The sequence below is a fragment of the Phocoena phocoena genome, chromosome 19 (assembly GCF_963924675.1).
Source record: "Phocoena phocoena chromosome 19, mPhoPho1.1, whole genome shotgun sequence".
Lineage (NCBI taxonomy): Eukaryota > Metazoa > Chordata > Mammalia > Artiodactyla > Phocoenidae > Phocoena > Phocoena phocoena.
Genome location: NC_089237.1, coordinates 50,011,142 through 50,034,887, shown reverse-complemented (window position 1 = coordinate 50,034,887; position 23,746 = coordinate 50,011,142). Strand labels below are relative to the sequence as shown.

The 23,746-nt window shown below is 36.5% G+C and overlaps 1 protein-coding gene across 1 annotated transcript in view; it reads left to right on the top strand.

The window, feature by feature from the left end:
- RABEP1 (rabaptin, RAB GTPase binding effector protein 1) overlaps positions 1-23,746 on the top strand; it is a 105,330-nt gene that overhangs the window by 30,545 nt on the left and 51,039 nt on the right. Inside the window, exon 2 of the mRNA XM_065896572.1 lies at positions 8,242-8,370. Within this exon, the coding sequence (XP_065752644.1) occupies positions 8,242-8,370 (129 nt within the window). The remainder of the gene's footprint in view (positions 1-8,241; positions 8,371-23,746) is intronic.

Below are 23,746 nucleotides of genomic sequence, written 5' to 3'. Positions count from 1 at the left end.
TACAAATTGAATAGGTAACTATCCATTTTTATCCATGCATATTTATATCAGCTGTTGAACACAGGCTTTTGACAGTTATGGTAATTGGGCTAAATGTAATCAGAAATTTAGGTGATTTAAAAATTATCTGGTAAAATGAATGTAATTGTGGTTGAACTGTATTGTATATCTTGACCAGTATTCAAAAATGTCCATAGTTTATTTCAACCATATAGTTAGCTTTTTTTAAAAATTGAAGTACAGTTGATTTACAGTGTCGTGTTAGTTTCACGTATACAGCACAGTGATTCAGTTATGTGTGTGTGTGTGCATATATTCTTTTTCAGATTCTTTTCCTTTATAGGTTATTACAAAATATTGAGTATAGTTCACTGTGCTATACAGTAGGTCTTTGTTGGTTATCTATTTAATATATAGTAGTGTGTATAGTTAATTTTCAAGTTATCTTTATTTGTTTCAGACTTTGCATGGTTCACATTGTCAATATATATTCCATATGGGAGTATATGGTGGAATATAGCTTTATAGCCTTTAAAAATATAGGAATAGAGCCTGGAATATAGTTTATACTGCATTGTTTATCTACTGAACATTCCCTGAAATCCCCATTCTTTTGCTCACAGTTGCTTCTTTTCTCTGTTTTTTTGACTTTTTTCAAAACTTTGTTTACCTGCTTGTCTTAATTGATAACTTCGCTTAAATACAATTTCTGGAACACTTAAAAAGGAATTGATTATTAAGTAAGTGATTTATGAACATTTTAGAAAATAAAATGATTTTGTAGTTATCAATAGGAAGAATCTCTAGAACAAGTTGAGCCTAATGTACATCTCCATTTTTTTTAAGGACAGTTGTCAACCTGAAATTATTTAAATTCTGAAGTTGTTGATAGTAACTATCATTTGAGTGCCTCTTATATGTGAGTTGCTTTTATATGATGGTATATTTAATCCTCATTGCATGTGATACTCTGCAAAATGGGTATCATCTTTATTTTAATGAAATCTTGAAAAGGTTAAACTTGTTTTCCCCAGTTCATATAATGAAAGTGCTTGGGTTTGGGTTGAAGCACAAGCCTCTCTGAGTCTGAAATTGTAGATGGCTTATTTTTGAATTTTAATAAGGCATTTGACTATACTGGTATGAAATCATGGATAAGATGAAATGTGATTTGATACTGAGAATGGTTGGAATGAATTTGTAACTAACAGAGCAATCTAATATATCAGTATCAACCTCTCCTGAGATCTCGGGTGATGCACCAAAGGGCTCTCTATCTCTAGCTTTAACTTAAAACTTTGTTTTCAAACAAAACTCTGCAGTATGGCTGAACTGCACTAGTATAGGTTGGAGGAAGCCTTGGCTTAAGTTTAAGTGAAAAGGATTTAAGAACAGTGTTAGATTAACATTAATCTTCTGGGCTAACAATGACAATGTGAAGTCATGGCCAAAAAAAACTAGGGTAAATTTACAGTACATTATTAAGCATATAGCCCCCAGATATAATGTTTCTACTAAGCTGGTATTGAGTTAGGATCAGTGTGTCCTATTTTATGTAGAATTTTGACTAACTGTAGTGTTCAGAGAGAGCAACTGAGATAATGAAGAATTTAGAAGTTATTAAAGGGTTAGGAGATGTTTCATCTGGAGAAGAAAGGAGAGGGCAAGTATAGATGTTAGATATTAGAAATTTTCCTTGCTAATTCTGTAGGCCAAAACTAAGATCTCTCAGGAAGATGATTTAGGGTCCTGTTACTAAAAACAGATATTTATAACAGATGACCAGTTGTCCAAGTAAAGGGGGAAGGATAATCTAAAATCTCTTAATGGTGGAATTGGCTACCCCATGAGGCAGTGAACTGAGTTATTAGATTTATGTTCATGTGTAAGCCATATGATCACATGTCTGTGTTGTTATCGAAATGGATTCCTACATGAGTTAGGAATTGGTGGTTTTCAAACTATTTTAACCTCTCTCCACAGTAAGAAACACTTTTTCCATTGCAACCCAGTTATGAAATAACACATACCCATATTAAATGTGTTGCTGATATTTCCTATTATATTTTATTAACTTTAAAAGGCAGACTGGGGCTTCCCTGGTGGTGCAGTGGTTGAGAGTCCGCCTGCCGATGCAGGGGACATGGGTTCGTGCCCCGGTCTGGGAAGATCCCACATGCCGCGGAGCGGCTAGGCCCGTGAGCCATGGCCGCTGAGCCTGCGAGTCCGGAGCCTGTGCTCCGCAATGGGAGAGGCCCGTGTACCGCAAAAAAAAAAAAAGGCAGACTGCTGGGGCTTCTCTGGTGGTACAGTGCTTAAGAAGCCACCTGCCAATGCAGGGGACACGGGTTCGAGCCCTGGCCCAGGAAGATCCCACATGCCGTGGAGCAGCTAAGCCTGTGTGCTACAACTACTAAGCCCGCGTGCCGCAATTACTGAAGCCTGGGCACCTAGAGCCCGTGCTCCGCAACGAGAAGCCACAGCAATGAGGAGCCTGCGCACCGCAACGAAGAGCAGCCCCTGCTCGCCGCAACTAGAGAAAGCCCGTGCTCAGCAACGAAGACCCAATGCAGCCCCCCCCAAATAAATAAAATAAATAATAAATAAATAAATAAAAGGCAGATGGCTAATCACTAAATTGATGTAACAACTCACTAATGGATTGACATTTAGTTTGAAATACACTGGACTAGAATAATCTCTAAAATCCTTGCAACACTATGATCCTAATTATTCCCACTCAATAATGTAAACTAAAAATTAGACCCAGAAAATTCCACACTGCAAATGTCTAGAGGTTATTAGTTAATTTTGATCATTAACATCTCTAGGGAGGCTGAAAATTAGAAAATGTTCTTGTGTCTTTTGATTCTTCCCACCTTTATCCTTGCCACCCCTGCTACCCCTCTCCCAAATCAGTCTTTTCCATCCTTAATTCTGCTTTTGCCCTTTTGAAGACTTCTTAATTAGTTTTTCATTATCTCATTTTCCACCTGGATTAAAATTTGGTGCCAGTTCTTCATTTAATATTTTTCCTAGATTTATAACAACATTTTCAAGTCGTTTACATAAACACCTAATCTTTACATGAGAAATAATTGACTTTCTTATTTGAAACCCATTATTTAAAAAGTATTATTATCTTTTATCTGAAATATTATGACGCATACTTATTTAAGAGAGTTGCAAAAAAGAATAAAGAAAATAAGGATTTTCACTTTGGTTCACATAATGAAGGCTAAGAAGATGTTTTGTGTAAACTTCATCACCAGATGTTTTTTGTTTCAGAATGGTTCATCTGAGTAAATGGACAAGGTAAAAGGATGCAGTTTCTTAAAGTTGCTAAAGTCAGAGTTTGGAGGATTATATGAAGTGAATTGACAACTTTCTATTACACTAAAGAATTTATGATTATCTTTAGTATTATGGAAAAAGTTGATTCCCAAGTGCCATATCTGTTTCCTCTAATATTGTGAAGTGATTGGTAATGTTAACCCAGTTACCTGCTTGTGGACTGCTTTACTTTACTTTCTCTTTTCCCCTTCCTTCTTGAGGCATGCTAAGTAATTGTGGATTTACTTAATATTCTCTAAACAAAGCACAATTCAGTGGGTAGATTTACTGCAAATTATAATCATTTTTAGTAATTCCTCAAAGAGGCTGGACATGATTAGTTTTCAGAGTACAGGGAGAAGGTAGTTTCCTAGCTGGAAGGCCACTTCTGAAACAGAAGAGATTATTTTTTTAGAAAATTTATCTGTTTTAGCAAATTGTTTGTCCTGGGAAAATGTAAGTGTAGTTTTAAAAAATGACTATATAGTGTGTTAAAATATTTTAAGACCACTGAAGTAAGTTATGTGCACTTTTTATGAGCAAAGAGATTGAGATGGATTAATAAGATAAAATTATAATCAGTAAAACTAAAAAAAAAGATGAAGCACCTTATTATCTTTTAAGTTAAGCCCAATCAATGTAATATATCCCTTTTTAAAAAAATTATTTTTGGCTGCGTTGAATCTTCGTGGCTGCTTGCGGGCTTTTTCTCTGGTTGCGACGAACGGGGGCTACTCTTCGTTGCAGTGCACGGGCTTCTCATTGCGGTGGCTATTCTCATTGTGGGGCATGGGCTCTAGACGCACGGGCTTCAGTAGTTGTGGTTCATGGGCTCTAGAGGGCAAGCTCAGTAGTTGTGGCGCATGGGCTTAAGTTGCTCTGTGGCATGTGGGATCTTCCTGGAGCAGGGATGGAACCCGTGTCCCCTGCATTGGCAGGCAGCTTCTTAACCACTGCACCACCAGGGAAGTCCCTAATTTATCCTTTTAATTATGCTTTGATTCAGAAAGGCAACCACTCTGAATATAATTTGGCATATTCTTGCCAGTCTTTTTTTAATACATATATTTTCCAAAGATCATATTATATCTAATTTTATGTCTTTTTTAATGTAATTTTTCTGACTTGATATTATTCCATTGGATGGGTGTACGTACCTACCATACTTAACAGTTTCATTTTACTTTGTTTTTGTTTTTGTTTTGTTTGCGATACGCGGGCCTCTCACTGTTGTGGCCTCTCCCGTTGCGGAGCTCCGGACGCGCAGGCTCAGCGGCCATGGCTCACGGGCCCAGCCGCTCCGCGGCATGTGGGATCTTCCTGGACCGGGGCACGAACCCGTGTCCCCTGCATCGGCAGGCAGACTCTCAAGCACTGTGCCACCAGGGAAGCCCAACAGTTTCATTTTAAAAGCCAGTGATACACAGGTTAAGACTTCTGAGTTTCAGGAACTGTTCAGATTCTTTTGTTCCACTGGAGTTACGCTTTCTTCCTTGAAATAGGTGTTTTCTTGGAACATTTTTAAACAAAAAGATTCTGATTGTAGTAGTATTTGATCTAGACTACTAGTATTTTTTTCTTTTCCCATTGATAGTGTCTCATCAAATTTAGTACACTCTTAGAGGAATGTAATAGTAGGACACAGCTTGAGGCTTAAAGATATTTTTAAGTTATTACATATTCTCCCATTCATATCAAAATTAGGGAAGGAGATATACCTAAGAATTATTGAATATTTCCTTCATTTATTTGCCATATTATTCTTTCCTTTCTGTATTGCTTAATTCAGACATTTTGGAAGGCACCTATGCTCACCCCTATACCACCAATGCAGACATTTTGAATAAATGATGTAATAATTTTTCCCTTTGGATATCAAGCATTAAAAGAAGCCATTGCAGGGCTTCCTTGGTGGCGCAGTGGTTGAGAGTCCGCCTGCCGATGCAGGGAACATGGGTTCGTGACCCGGTCCGGGAAGATCCCGCATGCCGCGGAGCGGCTGGGCCCGTGAGCCATGACCGCTGAGCCTGCGCGTCCGGAGCCTGTGCTCCGCAATGGGAGAGGCCACAACAGTGAGAGGCCCGCGTATGGGGGTGGAGGGGGGAAGAAAAAAAAAAAAAGGAAGCCATTGCATAACATAGTGTCCCTCCTTTTTTTATTACTCAAACGAAGGTAGCAATATACGGAATGTGTGGAATGTTTAACAAAGGCTGTTATACTAATAGCTGTCAGCTGTGAGTTACAGCAGGCTTAATATTGTTGAAGTTGGTGTTAACAGTTCATCCATGTTGATACAAGGTAGTAGGGAAGGATATGAGCTGGAAGTCTAAGCATGGAACTGAGTCAGAATCATGAGGCTAGAAGTGACTTCTGGTCTTTTGTCAAAGCCAGTTGATCACTCTGCTGTTTTCCCTTACTCATTAAAAAAAAAAATTTTATTTATTTATTTGGCTGCACCAGGTCTTAATTGTGGCACACGGGATCTTTAGCTGTGGCACGTGGGATCTAGTTCCCTGAGCAGGGATCGAATCCTGGCCCCCTGCATTGGGAGAGTGGAGTCTTAACCTCTGGACCACCATGGAAGTCTCTCCTTACTCATTTAATATCAGTAAATCTCACTAGTTTACAGCTAACGTCCTTTTTTTTCTATATGCCAGGCTAAGTGGTTTTTACATGAACTATTAGCTAGTTATTGTGAGCTGCTCGTCACCATGTTAGAAAAATAATAAAGTATTTTGTGTGATGAGATCTGTTTTCAGTTTGATTTGTGGTTGGTTGCTCATGCATTATGATATAGGATATGCCTGTTTGTAAACTTTCTAACTGTCTTATGCAAGGTGAATTGATTTTTCTACATATAGCAGTAGAGGCATTCTTGTAAAAAGCAGTTGTTTTGGCCTTTGTGTTGTAGAGTTGCAGTATGTTAGAAGTACTTGAGGTGGATTTAAAAAAAACTGGGGGGGGGATTTTAAGTTTTTTTATTAAGAAAACAAATAAGGGAGTTACTTGGTGTATCCTCAATGGGATCATGACTCCTGGAATTGAAATTTGTTCTGAATCGTGAGAGAGGCAGCCAGACCTGTGGGTGTGGATGGCGCCTGAACTGTGGGTCAGAGCCAGGACAGCGTTGGGAGTAGTGGAAACACGCTTAATCTTTATTGGCTGTAATTTTAAAGGCTGCATTTTAGTTTTTATTGATTCATTAGCCTTCGCTCCTAAATATAAATATAATGTTGAAAGGTATGGACATTTTGTGTGTGTGTGTATGTGAGTGTGTTTTAGTAGAAGGTAGTAGTGGGTGGGAATGTAGTTGTTAGGGAAAAGTAAGAACAGAGGGATCCTGCTTTTTCTTCTTTATTTTCCAGTGCCCTTCCTTAACCCATGTATTAATCAGTAGGTACCAGTAACTTTAAAATGTTAAGTGGAAAATTTGCTTAATTTATTTAACAATTGGAATTGGACAATAAAAATACCAAGACAAGTAAATAGCACAGAGAACCCATTTCCTTCATGATTTCAAATGGTAAATATGAAATAACTGCACGTTTCCTCCTTCCAGTGGATTCTCCATCCTTGTCTTTCTCCGAAGGTTAGCACATGTTCAGATGACCAGATGTCATTCTTTGCTTTGACCTAAAGATCCTAGATGTTTGCTCCTCAAAATGACTCCTTACCTTTAATGACATGGAACTCAAAGCAGCTGTCATTTCCTTTTTTTGCCATGGATTGCATCGATGCTGTTAGATCTGTAGTGAAGCTAGTTTGAAGATGTCATGGGAATGAGCAAATAGTGGTTTTAGTTAATTGTTTATTATCAAAGGAGTTGTAGAGAGCTTTGAAAAGCACATGGAAGAAATTAATGAGCCATAATTCTATTTCTCATAGACAAATCATTGGTGCATTTTTTCCAGTCTTTTTTCTGTGTGTTATAAAATTATAATCTCAATTAAATTGAGTAATAGGTTGTGGGGGGAAGACCTTCAGAGATAATCTCAGATCATGGTTAAAATTTTAGTAAATCATGATTATCTGGGGGTGGCTCGTTGTAGGGAACTGAGACCTCTGCTGACCTAGGTAATCAGGCAGAGGTGTTAGTACTGATAAGTATCCCCTGGAGCGATTAGGGTCATAGCTTTGTGGCTAGGTTGCTGTTGGGGAAAAGGAGGAGGTCAGGGGTTTGGACTCCTGAATTTCCCTCTCCTTGCTTGAACCAAAAGACCCTCTGGGTTTGGTCAGAATAGGTGTTTATATAATTAGCTGTGGCCAAATTATAGAGCCCCTAAAGTAAAAATGTGTCCCAATCCCTGCCATACCACAATCAAGTTAATCTAAAAACCAGATAATCTCCCAGTCATTGAGAGTTCATACAGAATGTATGATTCTGTATCCTTTCTATATGAAAGGTTTCTTGATTATGATTTCAGTATAATGGTAATGAATCATCTTGAAATTGGTAGAGTAGTTCAGGCTGGTATGGCTGTCCTAATCAGGGTGCCCTTTAGATTTTGCTCATAACACTTGAGAGAGACAGAAGCTAGCAAGATTGGTAGTGGGTTCATTTGTGGGGTAAATAGCCCAAATAATCCAAAATTTAACAATTCTGTAAGTGGATTGACATTCTGTCAGTTATACAAAGGAACTTAGAAGCTTTCTTTTGGGAAATTTGCCTTATGCGATTCTCCATATATGTGCTGTTTCACTTTACATGATTCACTCACAATGTGTGTATTAAGTCTAGGAGAAGTGTCTTTTTTGAAAAATTAGAATTTCCTAGAATATATTAGATCTTTGGAAGAAGGTTGACCACTTGTTTCATTACAGAAATGTGTAGCCACAATACTAATTTATTCTTGTAACTTAATTTATGAATAAAAGTTATTACTTGTTAACTAGTATTTTTCTTTCCAGTTTCTCTTCAGCAACGGGTAGCAGAATTGGAAAAAATTAATGCAGAATTTTTACGTGCAAAGCAGCAGCTTGAGCAAGAATTTAATCAAAAGAGAGCAAAATTTAAAGAGTTGTATTTGGCTAAAGAGGGTAAGTTTATAAGTCTTCCCCTAACCCCCATACTAAAACTGCCTTAAAATGTCAAGTTTCTTGGTAGTACAATGTTAATTTTATCATTGAATAAATCTTGATTTTATTTCTACTTGCATAGTATAATAGAAGCCTATTTAGAGGCTAGGGTTAATAACGAAATTGAAAAACAAGTTGAATAATGCGTTATTCAGATAGTCCTTTGTCTTTTGCCCTTGATGATATTTAAGATGGTAGGCTAGATAGTCCTGGGACACAGGACTTTCAGTCCCCTTAGCACTTGGGAGATAGCCCCGGGCAAATCAGGACTGTTGGCATTCTAATAATAGCCTTAGCTGTGTTATAGTAAAACTGACATTTCATGTAATTTATTCAACAAATGTTAATTATCAGTTAATATGTTTAATACCTGCTATGAGGTGGGCATTGTGCCTAAGTGCTGGGTATACAGAAGGGGCAAGATTCATGTGGCTTTTTTACTCATAGGAGTTGAACTCTACTGAGGAAAACAGATTAAGTAATAGTGAGTTGTTTAAAAAAAAGCAAAGTGTATAAGGCCAATGTATGAGATCATATCACGAGGGAGATCTACTCTGAAGGATGAGGGAAAGGGTTTACATTTTGGGTATTGACATAGGAAAGTATAGATATGATTTCCACAGCCCTCTAGACCAGTGAGTGATTCTCAAAGTGTGATTGTGGAATAGCAGCATCAGCATTATTATCTCCTGGGAAACTTGTTAGAAATGCAAAATGTTGGATCCTACCCCAGACTTATTGAGCCAGACACGCTGGGATTAGGGTCTAGCTAGCAGTCAGTGTTTTAAGACGCTCACCAGGTAATTCAGATGCACACCAGATTTTGGGAACCACTGCTCTAGTATAGGCCAGCAGCTCTCAAACTTTAAAGTGGATGAAAATCACCTGGAGAACTTGTTGGAACTCGGTATGTTGGGCTGGAGCCTGAGAATTTGCATTTCTAATAAACTTGTAGGCGACTGCAGTATGGTCAGTCCAAGGGCCACAGTTTGAGGACCACTACTCTCGACCAGTGATCCTTCAACTTTTAAGTTTATATAGTCTGTAAAATGATTATAAACATCCCTCACACCTTAAAAAAATTTTAATTTTAAACGTAAAAAATTCAAAGGATGTAAATTCTATCGTATTGTTAACACTGACAATTTAAATTAAAACTCATGCTTTTAAACATATCCAGTGGAATCAATCATAGTGATTTAATATCCGTCACCATCCATTTAATAAAAAATACGTGAATAAATTCTTTAGGAATTTTACATTTTTCTCCTCCTTGTGTTAGGTGTGTTTTTTTTTTTAATGTCTCCCTCAGAATTTTATTCTAAAAAGTGTTTTTTAGCACACAGACCTGAGTGTGCCTCAGAATTTTACCTATAGGGTTTGTTAAAACAAAGATTGCTGGGCCGCACCCCCAGAGTTTCTGATTCACTAGGTCTGTGGGATCCTAGAATTTGCATTTCTAGAAAGTTACCAGGTGATGCTGATATTGTTGGTTCAGGGGCCACACTTTGAGAACCACTGGCCTAAAGTAATATTTTGTGCTTGGAAGCCATTAAAAAAATTGGTCAGACGTCTCTGCAATAAAAATATGCATGTAAATTTCTTTTGTATTGAGATATCATTACAGTTAAAGTAGACAATTGATTACATAAACATTGTACGCATTTAAAAAATAATTATTAAGTTGTAAAAATTATTGGAAATGCAGGTCTTATGAGATATATTGCTTCTCCCTCCCAATTAAGTCATTAACCTCTGGTGAATATTATTAATGTCTAGAAAAAGGTATGTTTCAGTTTTTTTTTTTTTAATGGATATAAGTTGGGAGTTCCCTGGTGGCCTAGTGGTTAGGATTCTGGGCTTTCACTGCTATGGCCCAGGTTCAATCCCTGATCAGGGAACTGAGATCCCACAAGCTGCACGGTGTGGCAAAAAAAAAAAAGATAAGCCCTTGCTCTCATAAATAAGTAGACAGAAATAGAAGTGGGTTTTTTTTTTTTAATAGTGACTGTTATTCTCTTAACTCTTTCTGAATTACGTGTTAAATCACATAGTGCTCTAGCTTCAAAAATATTTTTATTCTGTAGGTTGACAACTCAGATCTTCTTTCAGTTTTGTTGAAATAGACTTTGCAATCCACATGACCTGCCAAAAGATTCGTTACCCAGTTATTAGTCATTCACTTTTTAAAAATAAGTTTATTTATTCATTTATTTCTGGCTGTGTTGGGTCTTTGTTGCTGCACGCGCGCTTTCTCTAGTTGCGGCGAGCGCGGGCTACTCTTCATTGCGGTGTGCAGGCTTCTCATTGCGGTGGCTTCTCTTGTTGTGGAGCACGGGTTCTAAGTGCGTGGGCCTCAGTAGTTGTGGCATGTGGGCTCAGTAGTTGTGGCTCGCGGGCTCTAGAGCGCAGGCTCAGTAGTTGTGACACGGGCTTAGTTGCTCTGCGGCATGTGGGATCTTCCTGGACCAGGGCTTGAACCTGTGTCCCCTGCATTGGCAGGCGGATTCTTAACCACTGAGGCACCAGGGAAGCCCAGTCATTCACTTTTTTGTTACTGACATTGATATTTTAAATTGTTCCTCTGGTTTGATATCACAGAGAAGTTTTTACACAGTAAGGTAGTGAACCATAGTAAAACTCAGGATGGGTGAAAGCCTTTCATTTGTTAAGTAGGGAGAAGGGTGTTAAGAAAAGGAAGGTGGCCAAAGAGAATCTACACATAAATAGCTCTCTGTTTTAGGAAAGATTATTTATGGAAGTTGAGGATCTAGAGTTTGATTCCTTTAAAACAACATGTGCCTATGAATCCCTTGGAAAGTCTTTACGTACCCCCTCGGGTGTACCCCACTTTGAAGACCACTGTCCTGAAGTGGTGTTATTCAGACTATATGTTGTAACTCTTTGATGGATAGCAAAATTGAGTGCGTTGTGACCAGCAAGTTTTAAAAAGAAATGCAGTGGAAAGTAACAGCACGTTATTTACTTGGTAAGGTTAAGTAAGTATAATTGAACAAAATTTTTTGTTTCAGTTACATATACACACGTATGTATAGAGTTGTGTGATAAAATATATGTTTTGCTGTGAATTATGGTTAAAGCAGTTTGAAAGCCACTGTTCAATAAGCTGGAAGATTCCTAGGCCTCACAGAATTCAGCCCGTGGCTTGGAAAGGTTTACTGACTGTAGTGTGGGATGGGATTCTGTTTTCTTGTGGGTTGCAGGAGGGCTGGCTGTTCCCTATTAATTTTGTTCCTCCATAGGATGATAAGGAGATGGGAAAGCTGGTGTTCCTGTCTAGGCATGGTGGCAGTCTGCAAGGCACTGTGGAGGTTGGGATGAATGAAATATGGTTTTCATCTTCAAGAAAGTATAGTCTACTGGGGTAGATAATACATTTTGCACACTATCGTTGTTATTTGAATATATGTTGTTGTCTTGAGAAATGAGTTCTGTCCAGTTCTTCAGTATGTTCATGTGAATTTTTTAACATCTTCCTTTTAAATTTTGTTTTAACGTTGAATTGATGAAATACTACTTTAAACTCTGTGCAATGGTATGTTCTTGTCAGGGTGAGTGTAATACATTTTAGTGTGTATGTATGAGGTCGTGGCAGTATTTCCTCTGATAACCAATTCAAACTCACTGTGATACTAGCTAGTGGCATTCTCTTTTCTCTTTACTTCTCACAACCAATAATTCTGACGCTTTATCAACCTCTCTACACTTTTTTTCTTTCAGTCTTTGCTTATCCAATAAATTCAAGTTTATCTTGTCCAAAGTTTGTTCATTTTGCTTTCTGTTTTTCTCTATCCCCAAATAAAGATGCTAGGGTTTCCTTATCTTCTTTTTTTAAATTATAAATGGACTTTTCTGTAAAATTCTGAAGAAATGAAAATGACTAAGAACCTCTCATTTCTGAAATACATTATCAATTGCAGTTTTATATCTCTAAGCAGCTTGTCATATGGGTTTGTTCAAAAACATGCCTGCTATGTTAAATTGCTTTGACTGCGGCTAGACCCAAGAAATAATCTGTATGTGTACTATTGTATCTTTACTATCTGAAGTTCTCAGTGAACTTAAACTGGCCATAAAGAACAGGTGAGGTAACTTATTACAAAATTTCAAAGGGAATACTGTGATCCTTTTTAAGAGTTTTTGGTGTCATTTCTAAAGAAATTGCACAGTGTGTAAAAGGTAAATGTTGATTTAGTTTATGGCTTGGCTGATTGCCTATATCATAATAAAAAACAAATTGAAAGATGTCCTCTAAAGCAGCAGCTTATATTATTGCATGAAGTATATATCTAGTCTTCTGTGATTGTCACAGGTGATAACAGTATAAGCCATGGTTTTGATGTGTTCAGTAGTCTTTGTTTTATCTTTCAGCAAACCAGGTCACAGTAACCCCAGAAGTCCAAATACTGGTGTTTTTCCCAATAAGAATAGCTTTTGCTTTGGCGTTGTAATAGCTGTGCTTTCATTTATTTGGAGAGTGGCTGAAATATAAGTGCAAATAGTAATGAAGAGTGCTAATAAAAGGGATTATTACCTCTTGACTCCTCTTACTGTCTGTTCCTGCCTTAGTACCCATTCTTTTCCCAGCTTCTTCAACTGGGAATGTTACAAATATTTCTGAAAGTTTTGTTGGTTTTCTGTTGAACTTGAAAAAGAGATTTAGCTTTCAAAAAAATGTTTTTGATTTAGCTTTCTGCTTTAACCAATTTCAGTACAAAGCTTGGCACTGCAACAGTGTTTGTGTTTTGGAAATCCTCAATCTTGGGCAATGAGTAAGAGCCTGTTACACGAGGGAGCAAACAAAAGGCCATAGAGTTCTCAATTTGAAGGAGAATAGTAGAAATAGAGCTCATGTTAGTCACCAGAAGACAGTGGAATTTTCTAGTGGTGTTCAAAAGGATTTTGTACATGGTTATAACATATATAAAGCTCTGACGCTAACTAACCAGAGCAATAGTTAAAAGCTAGGTTTAGGAAGATATTTATGGTTCAGATGCCTTAAGTTGGTACTTAGATATGGAAATAAAATTAGAGTATATTTAAAAAATTAAAAACCATTAGAAATCTTGGAAACAATAAATAAATTGAAATAAGGTAAGTAGATGGTTTAAATGGTAGACACAGATTTTAAAAATTAGAAAATGGTATTGAGGAGTTCTCCCTCCCAGTGAGACAGAGAAATATCAAAGAGCAATTGACACAGAGGATGAGTTGAGTCTCCAACACACATCAAAAGAATTCCAGGAGAAGATAATGGAGGGAGTAGTAGAGAATATTTGAGGAGATAATAACTGAGATTTTTTCAAGCATTAAGAAACAGTAGTGAGTCCTCAACATAAATACTGAGTACCAAGTAGGGTAAATAATAGTAAATTCATACTTTGACGCATCTTAAACCGTGGAACCTCAAGAATGAAAAGAAAATATTGAAAGCTACCAGAGGGAAGTAATAATTATGCTGACAGGAGATACCACATAAGCAGAATAGATGCCTGGAGACAATGAAATAAGATCTTCAGAGTGCAGAGAAAAAGCAGTTGTCAACCTAAAATTTTATGTACAGCTAAATTATTTAAGAGGGAGAGCAAATAAGATATTTCAGGCATATAAAAACTGAGAGCATTTATCGCCCACATAAATCACCAGAAGAACTAGTAAAGATAACATTTACAAGAAAAGTAAACATAGAGGGAACATATAGGATATAAGAAACAGTACCAACCATAGAAACTAATAAATCTGACTATAAAAAACAAAACCAAAAAACTTCTGAGTTCATTTTAATTTTTTAAAAGAAGAAAATAAGACAAATGAGGCAATAATAACAAAATTGGAACTTATGGCAAACAGCATTGCGGGGACATAGAAGGGTATTTCACAATGAATGAAACAGTCTACAAAGAGGATGTAATAATCATGAACTTGTCTCTACCTAACAAAATAGCCATGGCATGTCATAAAGAAACAAAAGGTGATAGAATTACAAGAAGTTGATAACTGCACACATATGAGATGTTTAACATTATATCAATTGCTAGATCAAGCGGTAGGTAGATACAACAACTTTGAGCAACGGAATTTTAAAAAGTTTGATCTCCTAGGAATGATGTACCCAAGAAACTGAAAATATACATCCTTTTATATTCATAAGGAGCACTTAAAATATTGTGTATATCTCAAAGGAATACTCAACATATTTTAAAAGTCAAGCTACTTACCATGTTTTGTTACCTATTGCAGTTAGAAAGATTTTAAGCAACAATGTAAATGTTTTTTAAAGTTTGGAAACTAAGAGTGCATTCCTGTTGCTCATGAGTTCAAGAGGAAGTCATAATGAAGATTGCAAAATATTTAGAATACAATGAATATACTTGTGGGATGCAGCTAAAACAATACTTTGAAAATAAGCTTATAACTTTAAAAACATTTATTAAAATTAATTTATTAAAAGACATGAGAGGGGCTTCCCTGGTGGCGCAGTGGTTGAGAGTCTGCCTGCCGATGCAGGGGACACGGGTTCGTGCCCCGGTCTGGGAAGATCCCACATGCCGCGGAACGGTTGGGCCCGTGAGCCATGGCCGCTGAGCCTGCGCATCCGGAGCCTGTGCTCCACAACGGGAGAGGCCCGTATACCGCAAAACAAACAAAAACAAAAACAAAAACAAAACAAAACAAAACATGAGAAATTGAAACTAAATGATCTAAATGTTCAACTCCAGAAGCTAGAAAAAAGAGTGAACCCAAAGGAAATAGAAGAAATAAAATAATAATAGAAATCAATGAAATAGAAAGCAAAGTTAAGAGTTAAGCTCAATAAAATCAAAAGCACATGTTTTGGATGAAAACTCTAATTTGAAAAGATCCAAGTGTTCACAGCAGCACTATATTTTTAAAAATTAAAAAAAAATTTAAGTATAGTTGATTTATAGTGTTACAAATACCACATAGTGTTTGTCTTTATGTATCTGACTTACTTCACTTAATATGATAACCCTATTTATAATAGCCAAGACATGGAAACAACCCAAGTGCCCATTAACTGATGATTGGTTTAAGAAGATGTGATATATAGAGATACACACACATACACACGCGCACGTGCGTGCACAATGGAATACTATTCAGCCATAAAAAGGAATGAACTATTGCCATTTGCAGCAACATAGATGGGCCTAGATAATATCATACTAAGAGAAGTAGGTTAGAGAAAGACAAATATATGATACCACTTATATGTAGAATCTAAAAAATAATACAAACGAATCTATATACAAAACAGAAACAGATTCACAGACATAGAAAACACACTTAAGGTTATCAAAGGGGAAAGGGAGATGGGGAGGGATACATTAGGCATATGGGATTAACAGATAACAAACTACTATACATAAGATAGATAAACAATAAGAAATTACTATATAAAACAGGGAACTGTATTCAATATCTTATAATAACCTATAATGGAAAATAATATTAAAAAATATGTAACTGAATCAATTTGCTGTATACCTGAGACTAACACAATATTGTAAATCAACTATACTTAACTTAAAAAAACCCCACATCTTTTGGTTAAAAAAACTAATAAAAAGACACAATTACTGGTACAGTAGAGATGTGAAAACATAGGAGTATTGTGCATGTATGTCTATGCCAAAAAACATTGTAAATTTAGATGAATAATTTTCTAGGAAATATGAGTTACCAGAATTACCTCAAATAGAAACTGAATAAACCATAACCATAAGAGAAACGGAATCAATAAACAGAATTCTTACTCACAAAAGGATGTCACAGGCATAAGTTTTATAGGCAAATTTTAAAAAATCTTCAAGGAAAATTTGTTCCTATCTTTTATATACTGCGTTAGTAACAAGAAAAAACTAGAGAGCTATCCACTTCATTTTGTGGGATTAGTACAACGGAAGCAGTAATACTAGTGTACCAATAAACCAGTCTTGTTTATGACCATAGACTTTAAAATCCTAAATAAAATTGACTTCAGGGACTTCCCTGGTGGTCCAGTGGTTAGGACACTGTGCTTTCAGTGCAGGGGGCGCGGGTTCGATCCCTGGTCAGAGAACTAAGATCCCACACGCCACGCGGTGCAGTTAAAAAATTGTTTTTAAAAAATTGATTTCAGCGGAGTATTAAAACATAGTATATACCGTGACCATGCATACTAGGAGCACAAGGATAGTTTAACATTGCAACATCTATTGATGTAACTCACTGCATTAACAAATGAGAAAAACCAGAAAGCACATTCAATAAAAGTTAATACACTTTAGTAATATGACTTTATACTAGTTCCTAGCAAATGAGGAATTGAGGGGGCCTCTCTGTTTCTATTAGAAACTAATAGAATATATTATACTTCATGATAAAACAAGATAAGAAGACCTATTGTCAGTACTTTAATTCATTTTAATACTGTAGGTCCTCCTAGCCAATGCAATAAAATAGAAGGAAATTAGTTATAAAATTTGGGAAGTTAATGACAATTTTGTCTCTGTGGAATCCATATGATTAACAACATAGAGGAACCAAGAGAATCCACACTATTAGAACTAAAGAGTTATCAGCATTGTTGGTATGAAGATCACTATAGAAGAATCAATAATGTTTCTCCATATCAGTAACTAGAGAAGTAAAAGAAGAAAAAGCAACCCTGAAGTAAATTAAAAAAAGTAAAAATCATAATCCTTAGTCACTTGGGAATAAGTCTAAACAAAGGTGTGTACAACTTTTATAGAGGAAAGTTATAAAACAGTGTTAAAGGACATAAAAGAAAGCCTGAATAAATGGAATGAGATACCATGTTCATAGGTGGAAAGACTTAGTGTTGTAAAGATGCTAACTTTCACTTCAGTCTACAAGTTGAGAGCAATTCCAGTGAAAATCTAGTTTATTCCCTTTTGGATCTTCCAGACTGTCTTCAGATTTACAAAGAAGAACAGGCTCAAGAAGATGGTGACCCACTATAGGTAACTGCCAATTTATAGGAAATGCAAAGAAAAAAGGAACAAGTTCATCTATATTTATAGGTTTGCAGTTAGCAAATCCAGACTGTGCGAAGTTCTATGAGACAACCTAGTTTCCTCAACAAATAAAGTACAAGGAGAAAAGAGATGGAGGGAGAAACCTATAGATTAATAGAGACTTAAGATAGATATCAACTAGCTGTAGTATATGGACGTTTTTGGATTCTGATTCAAAGAGCTGAACTGTTTTAAAAACATTAGACAAGTGGAAATTTCAACACTGGTTTGATGATATTCAGGTATTGTTAATTTTTTTCAGGTGTGAAAATGGTCCTTATAAAGTGAAATAAGGCAGTCAGAAAAAGACAGTATGATTCCATTTATATGAGGTGCCTAGAAAAATTAAACTTAGAGAAAGAAAGTAGAATGTGGTTGCCAAGGGCTTAGAGGAGGCAGGGAAATAGGGAGTTGCTGTTTAGTGGGTATAGTTTTAGTTTTGTAAGATGACAAGTTTTGGAGATTGGTTGCACAACAAGGTGAATAACTTAACACCACTGAACTGTACACTTAAAAATGATGAAAATGGTAAATTTTATGTTACATATACTTTTAAAAAATGGCCTTTATCTTTTAGGGTTATATACTGAAATATTTATGGGTAAATGATAAGTTTGAGAGGTCCATTTCTAGAATGGTAATATGAGGAGCTCCACAGACCCACTGCCCAGCAAAACTTGGGAAAATTATTTTTAAGAACAACCATTTAAAGTCTCTAGAAGTAGTCCTAAGGCATATAGCAAATGAAACATTTTCCCAAGAAAATCTGTTAAATCTTGGTAAAAACAGAGTCTGGGACATTTGATCCATGAACCACTTCCTCCTTCTTCTCTCCCAGCCTGGTGTGATGGAAACTGCACTCCAGGCAGGTGATGCTGGGAACACAGGTTTCCCTCTCTCCTGAGTTCACAGTTGAGGACCCCCACCCCAGCCACTTGTAGAGGATAAGTATCAGTTGAGTGTGGCGAAGAGATCTGGAACTCTTTTCTTCCCTCTCACCCCTACTCCTTAGGATGCAGGCTCTAACTTGGGTGGTACATACTGAGAATATTGGGGCCCTGATAGCCTTTGCTCTAACTTGTTTGTTGGGTGGAGGTTCTATGCTGGGAGAAGCAAGCCAAGGACATCAGAGGCTACCACTTCATCTCCCACCACTCAGTGCCCTGTTTCTAAAGCAGATATATCACTCAGAAGAGCACCAGCAGGTAAGTATAGAGTTTGACGGATGTGGGTCAGGGAAAGAGATACTCAGAAGGGAGCCCTGCAAAAACTGTTGTCATCCCAGAGTGACTGCACATGTCCAAATCTGTACCTTCTGAGGAGCAACATCAGAGGTTTTACACTGCAGGAGTTGGAGGAAGTGGGAGAGAAGAAATAGACTTTACTAAAATCCAGTCAACCACTAAACAGCAGACAACAGTAACAAGCTGGTAAGGGAGTAGGGCTGAACCAGTTCTAGAGTTATTGCAGTGTATTACCAAAAATGTTTTCAAACAAAAAAAAATTAGGAGAAACTGTGGCCTATACAAAGGAAAAAAAACATGCAGTGCATGTGAGGGTGACCAGATGTCAGATTTAATAGACAGAGACTTCAAGGAAGTCATAAGTACATTTAAAGAGCTGAAGAAAACTATGCTTAAAGAAGTAAAGTGTGACAGTGTTTCATCAAATAGAGAATATCAATAAGGAGAAATTGTAACAAAGAACCCAGTGGAAATTCTGGGGTTGAAAATTATAATAACTAAAATGAAAAATTCACTATAGGAGCTCAACAGTAGATTTGAACTGGCAGAAGAAAGAATTTATTAACTTAAAGATAGGTCAGTTAAGATTATCCAGTCCGAAGTACAGAAAGAAAAGAGAAAAATGAAGAGCATTGTAGAAATGTGGGACATCATTAAATATGTCAGTAAACACATAATGGGAGTGCTAGACAGAGAAAAGAGAGGAAAAGAAAAAATAATTGAAGAGGAAATGGATGAAAAATTTCCAAATTTGATGAAAAGCAGTAAATTGCACATCTAAGAAGCTCATTGAACTCCAAGTAGTATAGAGGTGTGCAAAGAGATCCACACAGAGACACATCATAAGATTAACAGCTGACTTCTCATTAGAAACAATGGAAGCAAGGCAGTGGGATTACATTTAATGCTCAAAGGGGGGAAAAAAAAACTGTTAACCAAGAAGCCTATATATAGCAAAAGCATCTTTCTAACATGAAGATGAAATAAAGATATTCTCAGATTAAAAAAAAAAACAAACGGCTTCCCTGGTGGCACAGTGGTTGAGAGTCTGCCTGCCAATGCAGGGGACATGGGTTTGTGCCCCGGTTTGGGAAGGTCCCACATACCGTGGAGCGGCTGGGCCCATGAGCCATGGCTGCTGAGCATGCGCGTCCAGAGCCTGTGCTCTGCAACAGGAGAGGCCACAACAGTGAGAGGCCTGCATACCACAAAACAACAACAACAACAACAACAAAACCCCAAAAAACGGAGAGAATTTTTTTCTTAGCAGACTGCCTTATAAAAAATACTAAAGGAAGTTCTTCAGTTGAAAGCAAGTAATTATAGACAGTAATTTGAATTCATGTGAGAAAAACAGAGTCCCCAGTAAAGGTAATTGTGTATTTTTTATATGTATATATATACACACATAAAATACATATATATTTATATTTGCTTTATTGAGCCCATAGCATATGGAAATTTAGTATATTTGCCAATATCAGCACAAAGGAGTTGGATGGGAGGAAAGCTATATTGGACTAAGGAAATGACACCAGATAGTAATTCCAACCCACAAGATCAAGTGGAGAAAGCCAGAAATGGTATATAAGAAGGGCGATATAATAGATGGTATAAATATATACTTGGTCTCCTTTCTTTTCTCAGATTTTTAAAGACAATTATATGAAGCAATAAGTATAGCAGTGTATCATTGGGTGTATAACATATATAGGTGGCAGTGTAATAGCAATAATAGTATAGACATGGAAAAAGGGAAGAGAGCTATAGAGGAGTAACATTTCTATGTTTCATGGGTATTAGGGTTATACAAATCTGAAGTAGATTCTATTAAGATGTATATGGTAATAGGACTTACCTGGTGGTCCAGTGGGTAAGACTCTGTGCTTCCATTGCAGGGGGCCCGGGTTCAATCCCTGGTCGGGGAACTAGATCCCGCATGCCTGCTGCAGCTGAGAGTTTGCATGCTGCCACTAAGAGGTCCACATGCTGCAACTAAAAAGATCTTGCATGCCACAATGAAGATCCCATGTGCTGCAACTAAGACCCGGTGCAGCCTAAATAAATAAATAAATATTAAAAAAAAATAGATGTACATGGTAAGCCTTAGAGCAACCACTAAAGAAATAACACAAGAAAATATAATGAAATAATTTTGAAAGGAATTAATATGTTACATTAGAAATTATTCACTTAAGTCAAAAGAAAGCAATGAAAGAAGAACAGGAGCAAAAGGACATAAGATACAGTAAACAAAAGCTGCAAACTTAAATCCAACAATATTGTGACATTAATAGTATTAAATGTGAATGGATTAAAGAATCCAAACAAAAGGCAGAGAGTTTCAGAGTGGTTAATAAAACAAGATCCAACTATATGCTGTCTAGTTGATACATTTTAGATTCAAAGATACAAATAGAGTGAAAGTGAAAGTCTGAAAAAAATGTATTTTGCCTACAGCAACAATAAGAAAGCTGGAAAGACCATACTAATATCAGGGAAAATAGATTTTAAACCAAAAATGGTAGTAAAGAATGACATTTTATAGTGACAAAGGACCGATCCATCAGGAAGACAAAATAGTTACACATCTAACTACAGAGTCCCACAATACAGGAAGCAAACTGACAGAAATGAAGGGAGAGATACACAGTTTGACAATAAGAGTTGTATTTTTCAGTATTCCACGGAGAAGATCAACAAGGAAGTAGATTTGAGTATAAAAGGATTGATAATACAATGTTTGTTCTCTGACCACAATGGAATGAAATTTGGGAAACTCACAAATATGTGGAAATTAGGTAATACACTCCTGAGTAGTCAGTAGCTGGAAGAGAAATCACAAAGAAAATTAGAAAATGCTTTGAGATAAATGGAATTGTAGACATACCATTCCAATCCTTATGTGATGCAGCTACATCAGTCCTTAGACATATGTAACTATAAATGCCTGTATAAAAAATGAAATATTTCAAATCACTAATCTTTCACCTTAAGACACTGGAAAAAGTGTTAATGAAACCTACAGCAAGTAGAAGGAAGGAATTAATAAGATTAAAGTAAAAAATCAGTGAAGTACAGAATAGAAAAATCAGTGATGAAAATCAATGAAACTGATAGTGCTTTCTTTGGAAAGACCAACAAATTGACAAATCTTTAGCTAGATTGACCAAGAAATGAATACAGGGCCATTACTACTGACCTTACAGAAATTAAAAAGAAGTGTAAGGGAATACTGTGAATGAGGAAGTGGACAAATTCCTAGAAAGATACAGATACCGACTGAAGAAGTAGAAAATCTGAATTAGACCCATAGCAAATAAAGAGATTGAATTTGTAATTTAAAAACTACCCACAAAATATGAAAAGAAAAGCCTAGGTTCAGATGGCTTAAGTAGTGAATTTTACCATATGTTCAAAGAATTAATACTAATTCTTCTCAAACTCTCCTAAAAAGTAGACAGGAAGGATGCACTTCCATACTCATTTTATGAAGCTAGTATTATTACCCTATATCAAAACAACATGGACATCACAAGCAAAAAACAAAACGAAAAAATTACAGACCAATATTCCTTATGGATATAGATGCAAAAATCCTCAGCAAAATACTAGCAAGAAATTCAGCAACACATAAGAAGAATGATATACCATGACTAAATTGGATTTTTCCTAACAATGCAAGGTTGGTTCAATACCTGAAAAATCAGTTAATGTAACGCACCACATTAATAGGATGAAAAACAAAAACTTACGATCGTCTCTGAAGACACAGAAAAGGCATTTGACAAAATTCAACACCCTTTTATGATAAAAACACTAACCGAACTAGGAACAGAAGGAAACTTCAACCTGATAAAGGGCATCTACAAAAAGCCCGAAGCTAACATTATCACACTTAATGGTTAAAGACTGAATGCTTTCTCCGTAAGATTGGAACAAGACAGTGATGTCCACTTTCACCACTTCTATTCATCCAGAGCAATTAGGCCAAAAGGAAACGGGGCGGGTGGGGGAATAAAAAGGAATCCAGATTGGAAGGGAGAAGTAAAACTATTTCTATTCTTAGATAACCTTTTATATAGAAAATCATAGGGAATCCACTAAAAAAAACATTTGTAGTAATACATGAATTCAGCAGGGTTGCAGGATACAAGATGAATATACAAAAACCAGTTGTATTTCCATACACTTGCAACGAGTAATCTGAAAATGAAATTAAGGAAACAATTTCAGTTACAATAGCATCAAAAATGAATAATAGAACTTCCCTGGCAGTCCAGTGGTTAAGAGTCCACGCTTCCACTGCACCACTGCAGGGGGCACAGGTTCAATCCCTGGTCCGGGAAGATCCCACATGCTGTGTGGTGTGGCCAAAAAAAAAAAAAAAGAATAATAAAGAAATTTAACAAGTGTACTTATTGTACACTTACACTCTGGGAAGTTCAAAAACACTGGTGAAAAAAAACTTAGAGGTCTAAATAACTGGAAAGACATCCCATGTTCATACATCAAGAGATTTAGCATTAGCAATACTCCCCTGATATACAGATGTAATGCAGTGTCTTTCAGTATCTCAGTTGCTTGCTTTGTAGAAGTTGACAGTTTGACCCTAAAATTTGTGTGAAAATGCTAGGGATCCAGAACAGCCAAATATTCTTGGAAAACAAAGTTGGAGGAATCACAAAACTTACTACAAAGCAACAGTAATCAAGATAGTGTGTGGTTCTGGTATAAGGATAGGAGTAATTCAATGTAATAGAATTGTGAATCCAGAAATATATACGAAAAATTGATTTCCTGCAAGGTGCCAAAACAATTTAGCAGGGCAGGAATCATCTTTTAAATGAAGTGTATTGAGACATCTGGATGTCTACATGTTATAGAAGGACATTGGATCTCCGGCATCTACAAAAGTGTCAAGGACCCTAGGTTTAAAAAGTAAGCTATAAAACTCTTAGGAGAAAATGTAGGGGTAAATCTTTGTGACTTTGGATTCAGCAGTGATTTCTTAGATGTGACACTACAAGC